General features: G+C 42.5%; 2 protein-coding genes across 2 annotated transcripts in view; both read left to right on the top strand.

The window, feature by feature from the left end:
- The window catches only part of LOC128692290 (dynein intermediate chain 2, ciliary-like), a 45,072-nt gene extending 25,706 nt beyond the window's left edge, over positions 1-19,366 (top strand). The window contains exon 4 of the mRNA XM_070096226.1: positions 19,210-19,366. Within this exon, the coding sequence (XP_069952327.1) occupies positions 19,210-19,366 (157 nt within the window). The remainder of the gene's footprint in view (positions 1-19,209) is intronic.
- The window catches only part of LOC128692432 (cytochrome P450 4C1), a 610,069-nt gene that overhangs the window by 321,548 nt on the left and 268,551 nt on the right, over positions 1-19,970 (top strand). The gene's annotated exons all lie outside the window — the stretch shown is intronic.

Genomic DNA, 19,970 nt, shown 5'->3' with positions numbered 1-19,970 from the left:
TACCTGAGAACTCTAGAACTGCAGACACATTCATCACCTTCAAAACTACCATTAGAAAACATCTTATCTCCCTGATACACCCCGTCAACTAACTACACGAATACCACCTGGTGGTTCACACTTACACTCACTCACTCATTTGACCATAAACAGAAATATTAATCTCAATCTTAAAATAATGAATCCTGTGATACTCCAATACTGAAACTATGTACTGTGCCAAAACAAAAGCATTCACATTGCTAAACTCACAAACTAGTATTTAGTCACTTAGCCATTATACCAACTTACCTCATAATTTGTAATATTTTACAATTAAGAATAAAACTAAGTCTGCCCGAAATGCCTAGCCATGCTAAGCGTTCTAGTGGTACACTCTGTAATCACTATTTTACTACATGTAAACCACACAATAACCAAATTTCTGTAAACTCAGCATTGTAATCCTCATAGAGAATAAACTTTGAATTGAATTGAATGAGTCAGGGCCTGGGGCAGAGTGCATGAGTATATCATTTATCGCCTTTTTGAAGTTATTTGGTGAAAGGATAATATCAGATAGATTTGAATGTACCAAATTCTGTGTCTCGCTCATAAAAGTATACAAGTCTTCGACTCTCAGTCTCGAGTCACATTGGAACTTCAGTAGCTCACTCATTTCCTTGCTGTTATCTCTGTAGCACCCATGTCGTCTAAGTCGGGGCCCAATTTTTTTTTTTTTTTTTTTTTTTTTTATATTTTATTTAAAACATGACATTACAAAATATAATATATAAAACTCATTTTAGGGTATAAATTAACACAATCCTACCTACAGCTAACATTACACACCACACTTACAACTCCGTATGGGTACAGCCCCCCTTCCTGCTCCCTCATCCTATCACTTAACCCAAACCTGTTGGAGCTACCCAACAGAATTACATGATATGAACAACACTTTCATATACACATCCCTTGTAATGGTACTGAATAATCGATTGCAGACCATGCAATTCATTGCACTGAACATATTATACAGACATATTACCCCCCCTAGTGGTTATCCAACCACCCCACTATTTATAACCTAACATGCTAACAATGAATGTTGTCTAATCTATGTCACACAGCAATGATCAAAACAATTTTTATGTAATTGTCCTATTGGTTCAATTACATAACAATATGTATTACACAACAATGGTGATATAGAAAAGTCACAAAGACATACAAAATGACTACAAAGCCATAGGTATAAACTTAGTCTCAAAAATCCATCACATGTAAGCTTCTACACATTTAAACATGCAATTCCAATGTTAAAAACAATAACAGCTTCAACTATGACATTCAACCTCTATACAGCTTATATGGACATAACAAATTGCTATTGACAACAGTACAATACAACATAAAATATAACCATGACATAAGTAACACATGAAGACTGTGCCTAGCACACACCTAATCACAAAAAACCTATAACACCACTGTTGCCCAACTTTATTTACACTATCTGATGTACATTAAACTCTTTACTCTCAAAACAAAACTGAAAATTGCAGCTCACCAGTGGCGAACAATAATACACAGACATTAAAACAAACATATTACAGCATATCTCTGGACACCTGGCCAGCTCCACAGGTGCTAGCACCCGTGGTCCACATATTAATCACTCACGCTTTACTGATCCAACACTCACGCAAACATTTATTGTCATCCATTACCAGGGAGGCGACCCTGTTTTCACCCATGACTTCCCTACCCCAGCAACACTTTCCAATCATACCCTCCCCTCCCTCGTATATTACAAGTCTAATAAAACCTGTAACGTAAGTTGCCTATATCCCTCTGAAAAATCCTTCACCCACCTCCTCCCATAAATTTCCTTATTTCTACATACCGTTTTATAGAACGTTACCGCTAACACCCTCCTCTTCACCTCAGTAACCTGTTTGCCCCGCATTCCCCACACTACATAGATATAATCTGCCATAATGTATCCCACAGCTCTGATTACACTTTCCTCCCAACCCACCACGTCGAGACTTAATTACCTGGAGAGAGTTTCGGGGGTCAATGCCCTCGCGGCCCAGTCTGTGACCAGGCCTCCTGGTGGATCAGCGCCTGATCAACCAGGCTGTTGCTGCTGGCTGCACGCAAACCAACGTACGAGCCACAGCCCGGCTGATCAGGAACTGACTTTAGGTGCTTGTCCAGTGCCAGCTTGAAGACTGCCAGGGGTCTGTTGGTAATCCCCCTTATGTGTGCTGGGAGGCAGTTGAACAGTCTCGGGCCCCTGACACTTATTGTATGGTCTCTTAACGTGCTAGTGACACCCCTGCTTTTCATTGGGGGGATGGTGCATCGTCTGCCAAGTCTTTTGTTTTCGTAGTGAGTGATTTTCGAGTGCAAGTTCGGTACTAGTCCCTCTAGGATTTTCCAGGTGTATATAATCATGTATCTCTCCCTCCTGCGTTCCAGGGAATACAGGTTTAGAAACCTCAAGCGCTCCCAGTAATTGAGGTGTTTTATCTCCGTTATGCGCGCCGTGAAAGTTCTCTGTACATTTTCTAGGTCGGCAATTTCACCTGCCTTGAAAGGTGCTGTTAGAGTGCAGCAATATTCCAGCCTAGATAGAATGCTCTCAATACAGAAATTCCTTTACCTCCTATCCTATTTATCACCCTATTTAACCACCCCTTGACACTCCTCATTCCATCACAAAAATATACTACATGAAAAGCCGACTCCTCCCCACCACATAACCCACACTCCCCCCCATCAACGACTCGTCTATCCCGTAGAACCACACCTGACGGTAAAATGCCGTGCAGGAAACGATACATTACATCCCGAACACGAGTTTGCAACCTCATCCTACGCAACCTATTCCATATACTTCCCCATGCATACATGGGGAAAATTCCCTCTACAGGCGCTACAACCCTCCCGGCTAACAATCTGCACAACCTACCTATTTTAACCTTTGCTGGCTCTCGATCCCACGCCATAGCCCTCAAAACAGTTTCACACTCATGCAACTCAACTCCTGTATTCATCCGTTGCAATCTGTTATGGATCCTGGCCAAACCCCCCCCACCCACACTTTCCCTCATCACGTCCCTTTTAATGAAGACACATTTGAACCTCCGCTTTAAGTCCAACAATCCCAGCCCCCCCTTACTTACAGGTAACATTACCACATCCCTTTTAATCCAATCACAACTCGAACCCCACAAGAATTTAAAAACCTTCCTAAGTATGTTCGTTATTGCTGGCCCAGTTAATGGGAACACGGCTGCCACGTGCCATACTTTGCTATACAGTAAGATATTAATAACAATGGCACGCTGCACAAGGGTCAAATGATATGGTCGCAATGCACCCAAGCGTCCCTGAATCCTTTCTACCATCCTAATCGAGTTTTCCGTGCGTGCCACAGTTAGATCGTCTGCATAAATCAGACCGCAAATGTTTAACGAATTCACCTGCCTCCTCACAACTGCACTACCCCAATCAACCCTACCGGCCCAAGCCCCTAACCCCATAACCATGGATTTATCTGAATTTACCCTCATACCAGTTGCCCCTGCGAACATTTTTACTACCCAGTCTAATGTGTCCATTGACATCCCCTCCCTGATCAGAACAGTTGTATCATCCACATACCCAATTAAAACTGGCCAAACCCTCGCAACCTCACACCCTGGTCCCTCTACGTGACACATACGCTGCTCCACCAATCTATAAAAGGGGTCCTGTACGCACGCAAACAATAATTGTGACATAGGACACCCCTGCCTAATTCCCCTACCCATTACAATCTTCTCACCCAATCGACCATTAATCTGTACCCTCGCCATTGCACCTCCATACAACGCCTCAACCCAACCCACTATTTCTTCCCCAAACCCCTGACCCCTGAGGATGGCTTTCAATGCTTTCCGATCCACTCTATCGTATGCCCCTTGCCAATCGAGCGCCACCAAACCTCCCTCCCTCCCCCCCCTTTTGCCTCCACGAAATCCCTAAGTAACCCATGCCCCTCCAACATGGACCTCCCTGGCAAACCAAACTGAGTTTTTGATACTACCCTCCCCACCACACACTTGACCCGATTTCCCAAAATCTTCGCAAACAATTTATAATCTGCGCATAACAACGAGATCGCCCGGTAATCCTGAAGCGTATGCTGCCCCTTACCCTTCGGTACCAATACAACGACAGCCGTTGCCTGCTTCTCACCCAGCTCACCTCTCTCCATCATGCAATTTAATAACCTAACCAAAAAATGCCTCATTAATTCCCAATGCTGCTGATAAAACTCTGCCGGGAGTCCATCAATTCCCGGTGCTTTGCCCTTTCGCATTCCACTTAAAGCCCTCCATATTTCTCCCTCAGTTATTTCCCCACCCAGTGCTTCCCTATCACTGTTACGCAACTGACATACCACACTCCCACACACCTGTTCTAAAACCCCATCCTCTACCCCTTCTCGTTGCCAGTACTTCTCATACCACTTGTCAGCAAACGCCCCCATTCCTTCCGTAGCTTGTATGACCTGCCCCTCCCTGTACCCTCCTATCGACTCATGAACCTCCAACCATGGAATAGTCATTGCCTGCTGTCTTTGTTTCTGCCTACGCAATACGCACGATGAAGGTCTATCGCCCCATAACACCTCTTCCACCCCCGCCTGTACCCGCACCGCTTGGAACCTCTCATCCTGTACCTCACGCAGTCTCCCTTTAATTGCCATAATATCATCCATGGGATAATTGCCCGCCACCGCCCCCCTCGCATAGCAACCCCGTAATCTATCCTCCAAATAGTTAGCAAGCCCATATTTTAAAGAATTGATACGTTTCCCTTCCTTTACGTAATATTGCTTAATCCGTTCTTTAGCCACACCATCCCACCACATCACCACATCCTCTACCCCATTTATCTCTGCACTTAACCCCTCCCACAGCGTTGCAAATCCCTCTATCCCCTCCTCATCACCTAACACACTTGTATTTAATTTCCAATATCCCCTAGATATACCTGCTAGTGACTCCCACGCCACCTCTGCTACTACAGCCCGATGATCCGAATAAGCTACTTCTATTGTACGGAAAAATGTCAACCCAACCCCTTGAGATATATACAGCCTATCCAACCTAGCAGCGTAACCCCGTCTTACAAAAGTGTGTTCTACCTCCCACGCCCCTCCTCCAACCGCATCCAGCAACTGAATATCCCTCAAAAGATCTTGCAAGGCCGCCGACACGTGCCCCGCCCCTTTTGGTTCCACGTCAGCCCTCCTAATAATGCAGTTCCAGTCCCCACCAACGACGGCCACTGCAGGTAACCCACGTAAGAAGAAAACTAGTTCTTCACATACAAAATCCCTTTTTACCCTCACATCATTTTCTGCTGGTGCATACACACTTACAAAAGATACCCTCTGCCCCATCCACCACCCATCCACGTGCAATATTCTTCCCCCCCTCCCCTCTCACTTCTTAGCAACACAAACGGGCTCGCCTCCCTGATCAATATCCCCACACCACCTTTCAGACGTGCAGATGGCAGAGTCATAACCTGAAACCCCTCCACCTCGAGCACTCTTCCCTCCTTGAAATTGTGTTCTTGCAGGAACACTACATCCACCCTATATTTATACAGAAACATTCGAAACCATTCCTTCTTCACACTATTACACAATCCATTTACGTTCACAGTCATACACCTAAGGCCTCTTTATAGTTTCCAACCCTTCCTCCTCTCTTCATTCATCCCAGGGCCTCCTGCCTCAGAGCCAGCACAAGGCTTCACACCATCAACCCCCTCCCCTTTTTTGCGATGCCTCTTATCATGACTACTTCGACAGTGCTCTTCCTTCCTCCCAGACCTCTGCGCCGGCGTCAGGACATCATCTGAGTCTGACGCCGCCGCTCTCTTCCTCGTGATGCCCTCTACATCCATGTTATCTTCTGAGGTACCCTCACCATGTACCTCAACCTCCACCACGCCTCGTTCCACAGCACACGGCGACAACTCACTCTTACTAGTTGGCCCGTCAACCCTGCTATGGTTTTTATTATTACATCCCTCTACAGGCAACGCCGTGCCTCTCACCAGCTCAGGAACAACATCCTCTGCAGGTGGTGTCAATGTCTTTAACACTTCCTGAAGCTCTTCCTCTAGAGCCTGCACCTCCTCCTGCACTTGCACTTCTGTACTTTTCCCTTGTCTAGTAACAGATCCTTTTACATCACAGCTTACCTCACACATGCCAGTCTCCTCTTTGGCATCCTCCACCTCTTCACTCCACAAGCGCCCAAGCCCTTGCTTTCGCATGGGGCTCTCAACAGCTATCATGCTGGTAACTGGTGCTTCACCAGTTTGTGCTGGCGCTCTCCTCAGCTTCACGCACTCTGCCGCCATATGGTCGTACACCCCACATATTCTGCACGTACGTCTCTGTCCGGCATACGATACCATAACTTGTGTCCTGAAGTCCTCCAACACGACGTAAGACGGTATGGGATGTCTCAGAGTCATCTTCAGGGAAAAGGTACCCTCCGGACTGCCCATGTAAGCACCTGCCGTCCACTTGCCCTTTTGTGCCAGATGTACGGTTCCATATGCCTCGAAAACACTCCTGATGTCAGCCTCATCTGCCTCAAATGGAACATTACATATCTTAACCCACGTAAAGTGGCGAGATACGTCGATCAAACGCACCTTCACAGCTGGAGTAGCATCAAGACTCACGTCTTGGAATCTCGTCACCAAAGACTCGTACACGGACGTGGAATTCAGTTTGACGAAGATTCTGTAAGCCCCATTCAGGGCTACACCGTACACCTCATCGTCCTGGATTCCATAGGTCTCCCTAATGATTGTTGGGAGTAATACCTGCGCTGAAGAGTGGGAAATCGCCCCACGAAGCAGCTCAATACCAATGGTATTTACGCGCCTCCTCACACTCAGCGCCATGTTGATACAAGGTAGCTCGCCTGAAAACAGCAGAGGGGTGCAGGGCACAACCGCACTCGACCGTGTTCAGGCAGCGAATGTCGGGGCCCATTACTGGATGTTGTTTTCGACTTAGATTTGGCTTTAGAAAAGAAATATTATGGGTTTCTTTCAATTTCATTTTTGGCTTTTAGTTCTTACCCCGTTTCTTGACTTCTGTAAGATTCCATTAGCTGAAGTTCGATTGTTGCTATTTCTCTGACCAGTGCCTCCCTCCGTATTAAAGATATATTGGCCTCTTTTAGCCGCTCTGTTATTTATCGCCTTCGCCTCTATAGGGAGCACCTTTCTCGTTCTAGTTTCTAGACATTGGTTTCGATCTGTGTTGCTTAGGATATCTTCCCAGTTTATATCATTTAGGTCCTGGTTGACTTGGTCTCACCTTGTTTTTGTTATTGAAGTTGAATTTGGTGAAGGCTCCCTCGTGCCTGATCACATGTTGTTGGTCTGAGGCCCCGCGCATTCATGTCTGAACCTCTATTATGTTGAAAAACCAATATACTCAGGTCCAGTGTATTCTCCAATCATGTTGGCTCTATTATGTGCTGCTTTAGGTGAATTTGGTGCAGAGATTTAAAAGCTCGTGTGTGTGCGAATTTTCATCAGAGCTGCCTCCTGGGGTTTTCTCTGCTACAACAATATTTGCTACATTCCTCCATTTAGGTGCCTTAGGTTGAAATCCCTCAGGAGCAATATGTTTGGGGCAGGAGATGGAAGATGTTCCAGACAGTGATCAATTTTTAAAAGGCGTTCCTGGAATTGTTGGGAAGTTGCATCCGGAGACTTGTATGCAACCACAATGACCAGGTTTTGGTTCTTGATCTTTTCTGCCAATACATCAACTACATCATTTGAGGCGTTTAGTAGTTCTGAGCATATCAGTGACTCTGTGACGTACAAGCTTGCTCACTGTCGCATCTGTATAGGTTATAACTCGGGATCCATATTTCAATGTCAAAGTGATCCTTCATGTGGGTCTCCATGAAAACTGCAAACTTTGCATTTGACTCAGTAAGCAGTTCACGGATGAATGGTATTTTGTTGTTCGTTGCCTCCCAAAAAGGTTTCCACCAATCCTTGAAAAACGGTCCCTTCCCCTCCCCAGTCAGTAGCCGCACATTCAATTTCCAATAACCAGGGTAAATTCTGTACCTGCTCCACCGTATTCCCCTGAGTCACGTATATTCTATTCAATCTTGCATCATAGCCCCTCCTAACAAATGTGTGCTCTATCCTCCATCCCTCACTACCCACCACATCAGAGACCCCTGTATCCCTTAGTACATCCCGTAACACCCCAAGCACACAACCCTCACGGCTCCACATCCTTATTTCTGATAACATAGTTCCAGTCTCCTCCCAGAACTGCAGCAATTGAAAAATCCTGAAAATAGTATAACAAAACTTCCTTCACAAAATCCACCTTTACTCGACTTCGACCGTCTGCTGGCATATAAGCGCTCAGAAAACATACATTGTGAGGGACAGGTTCAATAGATAAGAGTAGCAAGGGAGTGTATAGTAACAATAGTTTCATTGCCGGCTACTTGTTAAGGTAGGGTAAGTCCAGCTCCCGCTATCCCTTCCCCTCCCTCTTCCCCCCCCCCGAAAGGTGACGTGTGGGGCTCCAGCCAAACAGTAATTACTCGACTCACAAGCTCCCAGCACTACTATAAGTACACGCCTTATCATATTTTAGTGGACTTATTGGTTGAATGCTTCACTTTTGACCAATAATTAACTTAGTCCTTTCAGTCTTTATCTATTAAATGTTTTAATAATCACCACATCTTTTAGGTATTGTACTTCTCATGGAGAGTGATTTCTTAAGCAGTGGGTAATCTGTCTCTCTTTACAGCTTGGAATGACAGAGAGGGTCCCCTGCCAACCAACGAGAAGAATAGGAGACGGACTAACGTCCAGAGACGTCCCATGTTTAGTCTACTTACCTGTTATGTAAGCCAACACAGGACCTAACCCCTCATCATAGCAGTGGTAACGAACCTGTTTTCCTGTCATCTGAAGTAATTACACACGGCTATACTCTGTGAAGAACGAGCTGGTGGTGGTCAGCAACACCTGCTACCCCACCCCCCCACATCAGCAACGGCTTCGATTTCAACAACACACAGTGTCACCAACACCTGACACCCCATTACCACGATATACCTATATTAGCGTTGAGTTCAAATGTAATTTTTTTCATTTCATTTTTCATTTTTCTTTCAATTAGGAGACCCATTCATGCTTTATTGTTTTACATTTTCCGTTTCTAAATAATAAAGTGTTTATCATTGTCTGTTATTATTTTTTTTTCTATTCATTAATTTTCCTGAGGAGGAGCCAGCCTTGGTAATACTGACTGAAGTTGTTACAGGGCTGAGTAAGCCTTCACAAGTGGCGACCTTGCCAGGATCAACTCTACTGAATCAAGATTTAATTCCATCTCAAATCTACCATTGGAACTTCAATGCCGCATACCGCAGATGGTTACCACCAGCCATGAGTAATCATTCTCTATGGTAGGACTACAGTACAGGTATTTAAAAGATTTGGTGATTGTTATAGTGTCAATTTATTGTAAGTCAAGTCAGGCAGGATATAATATTTAATTCTGCCACTTTTTTTTCCGAGCTTGAAACACTTTGGAGGATTAGACTCTAGGGACCCAAGATTTTCTAGTAACAATTTGTTTAATTGAGTTCTTTATTTTATCAAGGGAACTGTCGTAGGACACTCTTGATTTGTGGGTGAGAAGATTGGATGGTCAAGTGACCCCATTCCACTTACTGTTTGCTCGGAGCCGGCATAGAACCCTTCGTTTTAATTAATACATATTGTTTAATTGAAGTAGGGATCGAGCCCTCTGGTTTATTTACAGTTTGAGTGGAACAAGAATTGAACCCTCCATTTTCTTTAATACCCATTTCATTTCCCCTGATAGTTTAAGTTATTCTTGCAAATATGGAGGAATACCAGTTTTGGATGAACGCTGGAAGTAAGTTAGGAATAACAGGGAAAAATTTAGAATCTTTCATTAGTGCTAAGATCCAGGAAAGACTTGAAAGAGAGAGAGAGAGAATCGAAATAGAATTGAATAAGGAGAGAGAAAGAATAGAGAGAAAGAATCAAGAAAGACATTAGAAAGAGAAAGAGAGGATAAAAAGGAGAGAGATCGAATTGAAAGAGAAAACTAAGATAGACAGAAAGAGAGAGAGAAGACAAAAAGGAGCGTGATAGACTTGATCGTGAGGAGAGAGCTAAAGTACGTGAGGAACAAGTTAAATTAAGAGAACTTGAGGAAAGAGCAAAGGAAAGAGAAGTTGAGGAAAAAGCTAGAGAATGTGAGGAAAAAGCTAGAGAACTTGAGTTAATAGAGAGAGAAAAGGATCGCGAGCTCGAAAAAGCTCACCTTGAATTAGAGAATAAAAAGTTAACTCTTACACAACAACAATTAGAGGAAGGAGTAATTGAACATCATGCAGCTAGTGCACATATTCCAACACCTAATTTGCCTCCCTTCACAGAGGGTGAAGACATTACTTCATACATCATCAGGTTTAAAAATACCGCTACCCTATGTGAATGGCCTGCTGACACCTGGGCTACCAGGTTAGGAATGTTATTTTCTGGTACAGCCTTGAATATCTATGCAACTTTGTCGCAGGACATCATATGTAATTATAACCTACTGAAGAAGGCAATCCTTAAATCATATCAAAAAACCACTAATTCTTACAGGAAAGATTTCAGGTATGCCACCTTACAGCCTGGCCAGAACTTTCAGCAGTTACAGGTAACACTTTTTCGTTTGTTCGACTTTTGGATAGAGAGTTCAGGAATTGATCACAGTTATGAATCTCTTAGAGACTTCATGGTTGCTGGCCAGTTCCTGACAGCTCTTCCCCACCAGATAAGAACATTCATCAGAGAACATAACCTGATTAAAGCTGAGGAAGTTGCTGAGGCTGCTGACCTGTATGCTGAGGCTCACAATTCCTATAAAGACCTAAAGGGATCGAACCCTAAGGGCAAGGGTTCATCAGATCTTAAGAAATCAAAGACTCTAGTGGAAAGTAAAGTGACTTCTTTTATTCCTCTTTGTCATTTTTGTGGTGTTAAAGGACATAAACGTCCAGATTGTCCTTCTAGGAAGGTCCAAAAAGTTGGAAGATGTTTTAAAAACTGTAATAAGCAAGCACCCTTCTGTTCAGGAACAGTTAATGGACTTAATGTATCTACCATTTTACGAGACACTGGATGCACATGTATAGTCATTTCTGATAAGCTGTTCCCTAATCTTAAAGAAACTCATTCCTCTGCTATACTTTCAGACTACTTGGGCCGTACAGACACTTTTCCTACCATCCGTTGTTACATTAGGTCTAAATGGTTCACAGGTTGGTCTGAAGCCGTACTAGCTCCCATCACTTCTTGCTCCGTACTAATAGGTAATGTAAAAGGTGCCATTCTTCCTTCTGAAGTTGACCTTTCATCACCAAAGATGGACACGAGTGTTTCAGATCCTCTTCCTGTAGAGTCAGAGAAGCCCCTCGAAAGTTCAGATGAGACAATGTCTCCTGAGATTCATGTGGGATTAAAAACCAGTGATGCTACTCTCGAAAGCGAGGTAGTAGGATCACCGGTTCACTTGTTAGATGAACGTGAAGATATCACCTCAAATACCATAAATGTCTTGACTAGGGCTCAGACCAAAGCCCAGGCTTCTCCTACTGTCCATCCTTTGATTTTCCCTGACTTTAAGCCTTTAGATATATCGAAGGACTCCTTTGTCAATTTACAACGTAATTGCCCTTCTCTTCAGAATTGCCATAATGCCGCTAAACAAAATCAAGTTATCCAAAGGAAAAACTTTTCATATAAATTTGAATATATAAAAGGTATCTTGTACAAGTCAGTATTCAAATTAAATTCAGATGAGATAGACTATTCCATCTTAGTTGTTCCAAGTCAATGCAAAGAGACTGTTCTTAAAATGGCTAATGATCTGCCAGTGGCCGGACATTTCTCGCATCGTAAAACCTTAAATAAAATTAGGGAAACCTATTTTTGGCCAAAAATGTCCTCAGATGTCACTACGTATTGTAGATCGTGTAAAGTTTGCCAACTGTCATCCTCCCGAGGTACCAGGCGAGTACCTATGGTCAAAATGCCAGTCTTTACGGTACCCTTTGAAAGAGTAGCTATTGACATCATTGGTCCTTTATCTCCACTTTCATCTGGGGGACATAGATATATATTAACATTAGTTGATTATGCTTCGAGTTTCCCTGAAGCCGTACCCTTAAAGACCATAACTACTACAGAGGTGGCTGAAGCCCTTTTGTCCATCTTCTCCAGAGTGGGCATCCCTAGAGAAATTTTGTTTGACCGTGGGACACAATTCACATCTGACTTAATGCAACATCTATACCAACTTCTGGGAGTGAAGCCTCTCTTCACCACACCCTATCATCCCAGTTGTAATGGAAGGATTGAGCGCCAGCATTCGATTCTTAAGTCCATTTTAAGGAAACGTTGCTCCCTTAAACCTAAGGAGTGGCATCGTTACCTACCCTGTGCTTTGTTTGCCATGAGGGAAGTTCCCAGTGACTCTTTGGGGTTTTCACCTTTTGAACTTCTCTATGGTAGACAGGCCAGAGGTCCATTGTCCATCCTTCATGACTTATGGACTAATGAGGAGGAAAATGCTGAGGTTCAGTCTTCTTACCAGTTTCTCCTTGACCTTAGATCCAAACTTGAGGAGACATCTGACATAGTTTCGTAAAACGTAAGCTTGTCAATGGACCAGCACAAAACATATTTTGATTCCAAAAGTCAGAGGAGAAGTTTTAAAGTAGAGGATGAAGTTCTGGTACTTTTGCCTATCAAGTAAAATAAATTATTAGTAGCATGGAAAGGTCCATATAAAGTATTAAAATTTTTTGGGAAAGTTGACTACCTCATAGAAGTCAAGGGGAAACCTAAGCTTTATCATATCAACATCCTTAAGAAATATTACCGAAGAAATTCGGTTAACTGCCTTAATGACAACTGAAGAATGTAAGGTGTGCGTAATTGACACCTCTAACTTAGACTATGATGAAGAACTACATGACTTGGTGACTCTTGACCACTCGGGCGCAACCACCATTAATATTAATGAATCTTTGGATGACCATAAGAGACATGAACTACTTCAATGTGTGAGTAACTTTTCAGACGTCTTTACTGATATTCCAGGTGTTACCTCCACGGTAGTCCATAAGATTGACTTATTGACGGACAATCCGATCAAACGGAAATTATACCCAGCTCCAGTTCACCTTAGGGATGGATTTGACAGAGAGGTAGACAAATTATTAAAACTGAAGATCATTGAACCTTTAGTATCTGCATATTGCTCACCAGTAGTCATGGTTAAGAAGGAGGATAATTCATATAGACTTGCTATTGACTTCAGAGGCCTTAATGCTATAACTCGGTGGGATGCTGAACCTATGGCCTTAATAGATAGCGATCTACACAAATTTTATGACGCTTCCTTCTTTTCAGAGATTGATATTGCGCAGGCATATCATTAAGTAATGTTAGATCCTTCTTCTAAGCAGTACACCGCTTTTCCTACCCACCAAGGACTGATGCAGTATAGAACTATGCCCTTCGGTTTGGTAACTGCCTGTGCTACCTACGTGAGACTGATGAGAAAGGTCTTGGGTAATATGCCAAATGTTTCAGTTTATTTTGATAACATTTACGTAATGACATCCACGTGGGGCGAACATATCCAAACATTAACATCAGTTTTGCGTAAGTTATGCTCACATGGCCTCACTGCCAAGCCGAAGAAATGCTTCCTTGGGTATAACAAGATTAGATATCTTGGACTGATACTTTCTAATAACTCTCTGCAGCCTGTCCCCAGTAAGATCAAAGCTTTATTAGAATTTAAATTCCCCAAAACCAAGAAGCTCATGCGTAGCTTTCTTGGTTCTGTAAATTTTTATGCACGGTTTATCCCGAACCTTACTGATCTTACAGGCATCTTATCCAACTTCCTTAAAAAGTCTGTGAAGGAACCTCTTGAACTTTCCGACGTAGCTCGGGAAAAGTTTAATGGAATTAAAAGTATCTTTTCGAAAGACCCTATACTTAAGATTCCAGATATTAATAAAACATTTTGTTTAAGAACTGATGCCTCCAATACTGGCTTAGGTGTGGTGCTACTACAATACCATGATGGTACTCCCTTCCCTGTATGCTTCCTAAGCCGGAAACTCCTTCCCGCAGAAACGAGATACTCCACCATAGAAAAGGAATGTTTGGCCGTTGTGTGGGGTATCTCCAAGCTTAAATTTTATTTGCTGAGAGAAGAATTCATTTTAGAAACGGACCACAAACCTTTGATATACCTAAAAACTTTTAAGGGAACCAACAGTCGCCTCTTGAGGTGGACATTGGCACTCCAAGCTTTTAAGTTCCATATTGTGTATATCAATGGTCCATCCAATTATTTCTCTGACTGGTTAAGTCGTGACAGTCAGTAGAAGATTTGTTGCCTTAGGCAGCTTCCACATATTAGAACTTTTTCCTCGCCTATTCTTCTTATACTCCTTGACTATAAGTCTTGGTAAGGGGGAGTGTGAGGGAAAAGTTCAATAGATAGGAGTAGCGAGGGAGTGTATAGTAACAATAGTTTCATTGCCGGCTACTTGTTAAGGTAGGGTAAGTCCAGCTCCCGCTATTCCCCCCCCCTTTTTTCCCCCTCCCGAAAGTGATAGTTTGATTGCCGGCTGCTTGTTAAGGTAGGGTCAGTCTAGCTCCCGCTATCCCTTCCTCTCCCTCTTCCCCCCCCCCGAAGGGTGACGTGTGGGGGTCCGGTCAAACAGTAAATCACTCGACTCACAGCTCCCAACACTACTGTAAGTACACGCCTGATCATATTTTAGTGGACTTATTGGTTGAAAGCTTCACTTTTGACCAATAATTAACTTAGTCCTTTCAGTCTTTATCTATTAAATGTTTTAATAATCACCACATCTTTTAGGTATTGTACTTATCATGGAGAGTGATTTCTTAAGCAGTGGGTAATCTGTCTCTTTTTACAGCTTGGAATGACAGAGAGGGTCACCAGCCAACCAACGAGAAGAATAGAAGGAGACGGACTAACGTCCTGAGATGTCCTATGTTTAGTCTACTTTCCTGTTATGTAAGCCAACACAGGACCTAACCCCTCATCATAGCAGTGGTAACGAACCTGTTTTCCTGTCATCTGAAGTAATTACACACGGCTATACTCTGTGAAGAACGAGCCAGTTGTGGTCACAAACACCTGCTACCCCCCCCCCCCCCCGCCACATCAGCAACGGCTACGATTTCAACAACACGCAGTGTCACCAACACCTGACACCCCATTACCACGATATACCTATATTAGCGTTGAGTTCAAATGTAATTTTTTTCATTTCATTTTTCATTTTTCTTTCAATTAGGATACCCATTCATGTTTTATTGTTTTACATTTTCCGTTTCTAAATAATAAAGTGTTTATCATTGTCTGTTATTATTTCTTTTTCTATTCATTAATTTCCCTGAGGAGGAGCCAGCCTTAGTAATACTGACTGAAGTTGTTACAGGGCTGAGTAAGCCTTCACATGCATTAAACTGCCCCCAGACCCAACCCACCCTCACCACCCACCCTCCCCCTCCTTCCTCACGAAATAGCTGGACTCCCTCACTGCCAATGCCGCCCCACCCTTTAGCCTCACTCAACTACTCACAAACAAGCGATAACCTTTCAACCTCAACTCGCATCCATACTTATAGTTACATTCCAGAATGAAACACACATTCACATTGAATCGCCTCAAAACACTCTACCCAAGCATGCTTCACTTCAGCCTTAAGACCATTTACATTAAGAGTTAAACACTTGAATGCTTCAAAAAAGGGGGCTTTACCATATGCCTCTGGGTCTTACCCAGTCCACCTTTCAATATACTCGAGCCATCTCATGCACTTTTCCCCTCCTGACCCCCCTCCCTTGCGCACTCCTCAACCCCATCCTAGCCAAATCCCCCTGAGTGCTTCTTACCAGTGTGCTGGGCCAGAGTGAGGACCTCATCATCCGATGACCCCCCCCCCAGCCCTTTTTCATGACTCGCTCCCAAGCTCCATCTCGACATTCCCACCAGGCTCGTGGACCTCAGCCTCCACCCGTTGGACTTGCAAAACACCATTCCCCAAACCCAACAGCCCCAGTTCATGCGCCAGATCCACAGAACCAAGCTGGGAATCCTTCCCCACAGTGGATAAAACCTCCGCCGGCTCATCCAGTAAAGTATTGAGCATTTCCTGCAGGGGGAGTTCCAAGGTCTCCGAGAGTTCACAAGTCATCCCCTGCACCAATGCCTCTGTCTCAGGTCCAAGCCGCCCCCCCAAAGGGCTCGTCCGACACCTCCGACAGAGTCACACAACGTTCCTCCACCCCCCTCAGCCTCATCCGCCCAAGTCATCCGTCCGGCTCCTGCCACAGGTGCCGATGAAGAACACTCCCAAGGTGCCAACATCACCATCGTTGCCAAGTCCTTCGAATGCTGTGGAGCCACCCTTCCACACCCTGCTGCCATGTGATCAAAAACTCCACACAAATGACATGTTCTCCGTTGACCTGCATATGTCACGTACACCTGCGTCCTGAACTCTTCGAGAACGGCGTAAGAGGGAGTGGGCCTCCTCAGCATCATTTTTAAGGTGAAAGAACCTTCAGGCAATCCTGCATAGAGTCCTTCCTTCCACCTACTCAATGTAGCCGCATGCACCTCTCCATAACTCCTGAATGCCTCACTAACGTGCATGGTTTTCGCTTCAAAGGGGACGTTATGGATTCGTACCCAAATGTAGGTCCGGGAAGCATCTCTCAAATGTACCTCCAGCCCCGAATTCAAAGTAAGGCACTTCTCCTGATATAAGGCCACCGTCCATTCGTACGCAGCCACAGTACAAAACTTTATGAAGATCCTCGTCGTTCCATTCCAAGCTATTCCGTGCAGCTCGTCGTTGCCAATACCATAAGCGTCTCTGATGATCACTGGCAGCATTGCAGAAGCCGTTTCCGGGTAAATCGTACCCTTTACGGTGTCAACACACACCGTATTGCTGCGTCTTCTGCCGCCAGTAGCCATCTTGGAGAAAACAGGAAACTGCGCAGCAAGGCCAGCACAAACAGGAGCGTCTGCGCAGCACAACTTTCCTGCCCTAGAGCAAAGAGGTCAATGACCTAAATTCTGCATAAACTAATTATGCTCTGGTCCAGTTATTCAACAGTAACTCTTATTATCCATATCATATTAACATTTATGTTGTTGCTCTCACTGTCATCAGTTGATCTAGACATATATTATAGCCACTAAAAATATTACAACAAATTGTCTGGTAAAAAAAATTCCGAAAAGTCATAGTCATAAACCAAAATTCTTAGAGTTAACGTCAAAGAATGAAAAAATAGCTTTCTTATAAACAAACTTAAATGTATATACGTCCAGTATTTGTACGTTAATTATAACTTGGAGTTTTATATACAGTATACCATGTTATCAGCTAATCCTAAATCAAGTGTACATTGATTTTTTAATATAAAGATTATAACATTTATTATTATTGCTATTTTTTTGCATTTTATAAAGTTGCCATTATAAATCAGTAATATTTTTGATGTACAACAATTTTTTAAGGATTACGAGAGAAAACACAATATACAACACTACTGTTTTGCAAAGTTTTACGGTTTGAAAGGTAAATATCTTGTTTGAGCTGCTTCTCGTTTAGCTTGGTTTCACCTAACAACCGATAAAGGCAATCAACAAAGACCATCAAGCAATCAGTGTTAATGATTTATAGATGATAATGACTGATATGGAGTTAGAAGATTTATATTCTTTCATAAAATTTTTTAACTGATTTCTCGGCACACACCACAACATTATCAACAAGACGAGGGTGATCATCAGCAGCACAGTAGTAATACTGATGACTGGGATGTATTCAGAGTAGTCACATTATCTCACTCAAATTAGATTTCCTCCATTCTTATCTGTATTTTTTCTAAACAGCTTAAGTAATACAAATGGCTGTCATGGAGAAAGATTTCGTCATGTTGCGGTAATGAAAAAATACACCAAAGGAAAATGACGTACCGCAATGCTTCATAATAATGAAAAGACCATAAACGTCGTGAATAACACACATATGCAACACTTATGAACTTTTATTGCTGAAACGTTTCGCCTTCATGACAAAGTTATTTAGTCAAATACAGAAGCAACTGATGACTTGCAAAAATCAATTTCAACCTTCAGCTGTCGTCATCTGGTAGCTCATATGAGACATGCAAATTTCACTTTCATAAAAATAATTTTTGATCTAATTGCAGAGAATTTAAGAGGGATATAGCATAAAAAAAATGAGAAATATGGAAAATTCATATTGATATGACATTTTATATTTTCACTAGTTTAATAAGGTTTTAAATATCATTTTCCTAGAACTTTATTGCAGAACTTCGACTTTAATGAGATACATTGTTATTTTCTTCCTCCTGATGTAGCTGATGTAGCATAACGAAGATGCTGTAATTTTGTACATGGATTTTAAAGATACTGGATCTAATTGAAGATAATACGGTATTTTTTGTTAAATACCGAACGGCTTCAGTGTTTCACGTTTGATGCCTATGATAAGAAAATCAAATTTTATTTTTTTAGCGTATTAAAAACACATGGAATTATTTGGTTCCGTGCGATAATTGAAAGATAAATTTTCTCAGCAAGTTTAAACATTTAGCACATGTGTGTTTTATCAAACAAACCTTTGCACTGATTATGGGTTATTTCGGCTTATTTTTTTTTAATTTAACAAATTTATTTCTTCTAATTGACTTCGGACCCTAAACTCTGGTGATTCTTAGTTTCAGAAAGTTTTGAAATGATTTTGGGCTGTGTAGTTGCCACTTTGCCAGTTCTGTTGAAGAAATTAAGAAATTTTAATTACACATAGTGTTAGCATGAGTTTCATTACGTAAACACAAAACGTTATTTCACTCTTAATGTTTTATTAAACTCTGACTCGAGAACAACATTAAACGAGCAAGATTAGTTGCCTGTTGACTGTCATTAATGTGCGGTGTTTCTCCGCCAGAGGCTACTTGGTTACCTTCAAACTGTCGCCCAACTTGAGGAGGCCTCATAAGGAGGCCAAGGGAGCTGATGAGCAGAAGTTGAGGGAGATCGAACTGGCCAAGATGGAGAGAATCATCACCACAGCTAAAATCTCAGCCAAAACGCATTTCCATTGAGTTTCCTTCCGTCATTTTATCTTGTTACTAAAATTTCTACAAACTGTTCCTTTCTCATGTTGCAAGGGTTTCCACAACTATCACCTACTCTTGTTACAACAATGTCCACAATAATCACCTATGTTTGTTACAAGAGCTTTCACATCCCTTATTCACTCTTGCTACAACAGTTTCCACAATTGTTGCTCTTGTTGCAAGTTCTCACAACTGTTACTTATTTCTGTTACAACAGTTTCCATAACAATCAGTCCTGTTACAACAGTTACTATATCAGTCATTCCTGTTACAACAGTTACTATATCAGTCATTCCTGTTACAACAGTTATTACAACTGTAAGTTACTTTTGTTTAAATTTTTTACAATATCCATTCACAACTATTATAACAGTTTTCACAATTGTTATTCCTGTTTCAACAGTTTTCAGTCGTCACATAACAATTTCAATTAGTTATGTGTCACATGTGTGAGTCCAGATTATAATTCTTATTAGCTCAGTCAACTTGATTGTCCAGATGTTCATGACTGTCGGTAGAGTTAACCAGATTGAACAAATATTAATGACTGTTAGTATGACTCAAGAAATCGTAATGACACGATTTCTTG

The sequence above is a fragment of the Cherax quadricarinatus genome, chromosome 53 (genome assembly GCF_038502225.1).
Source record: "Cherax quadricarinatus isolate ZL_2023a chromosome 53, ASM3850222v1, whole genome shotgun sequence".
In the NCBI taxonomy this organism is placed as follows: Eukaryota; Metazoa; Arthropoda; class Malacostraca; order Decapoda; family Parastacidae; genus Cherax; species Cherax quadricarinatus.
This window is presented reverse-complemented; position numbering and strand designations above follow the sequence as displayed.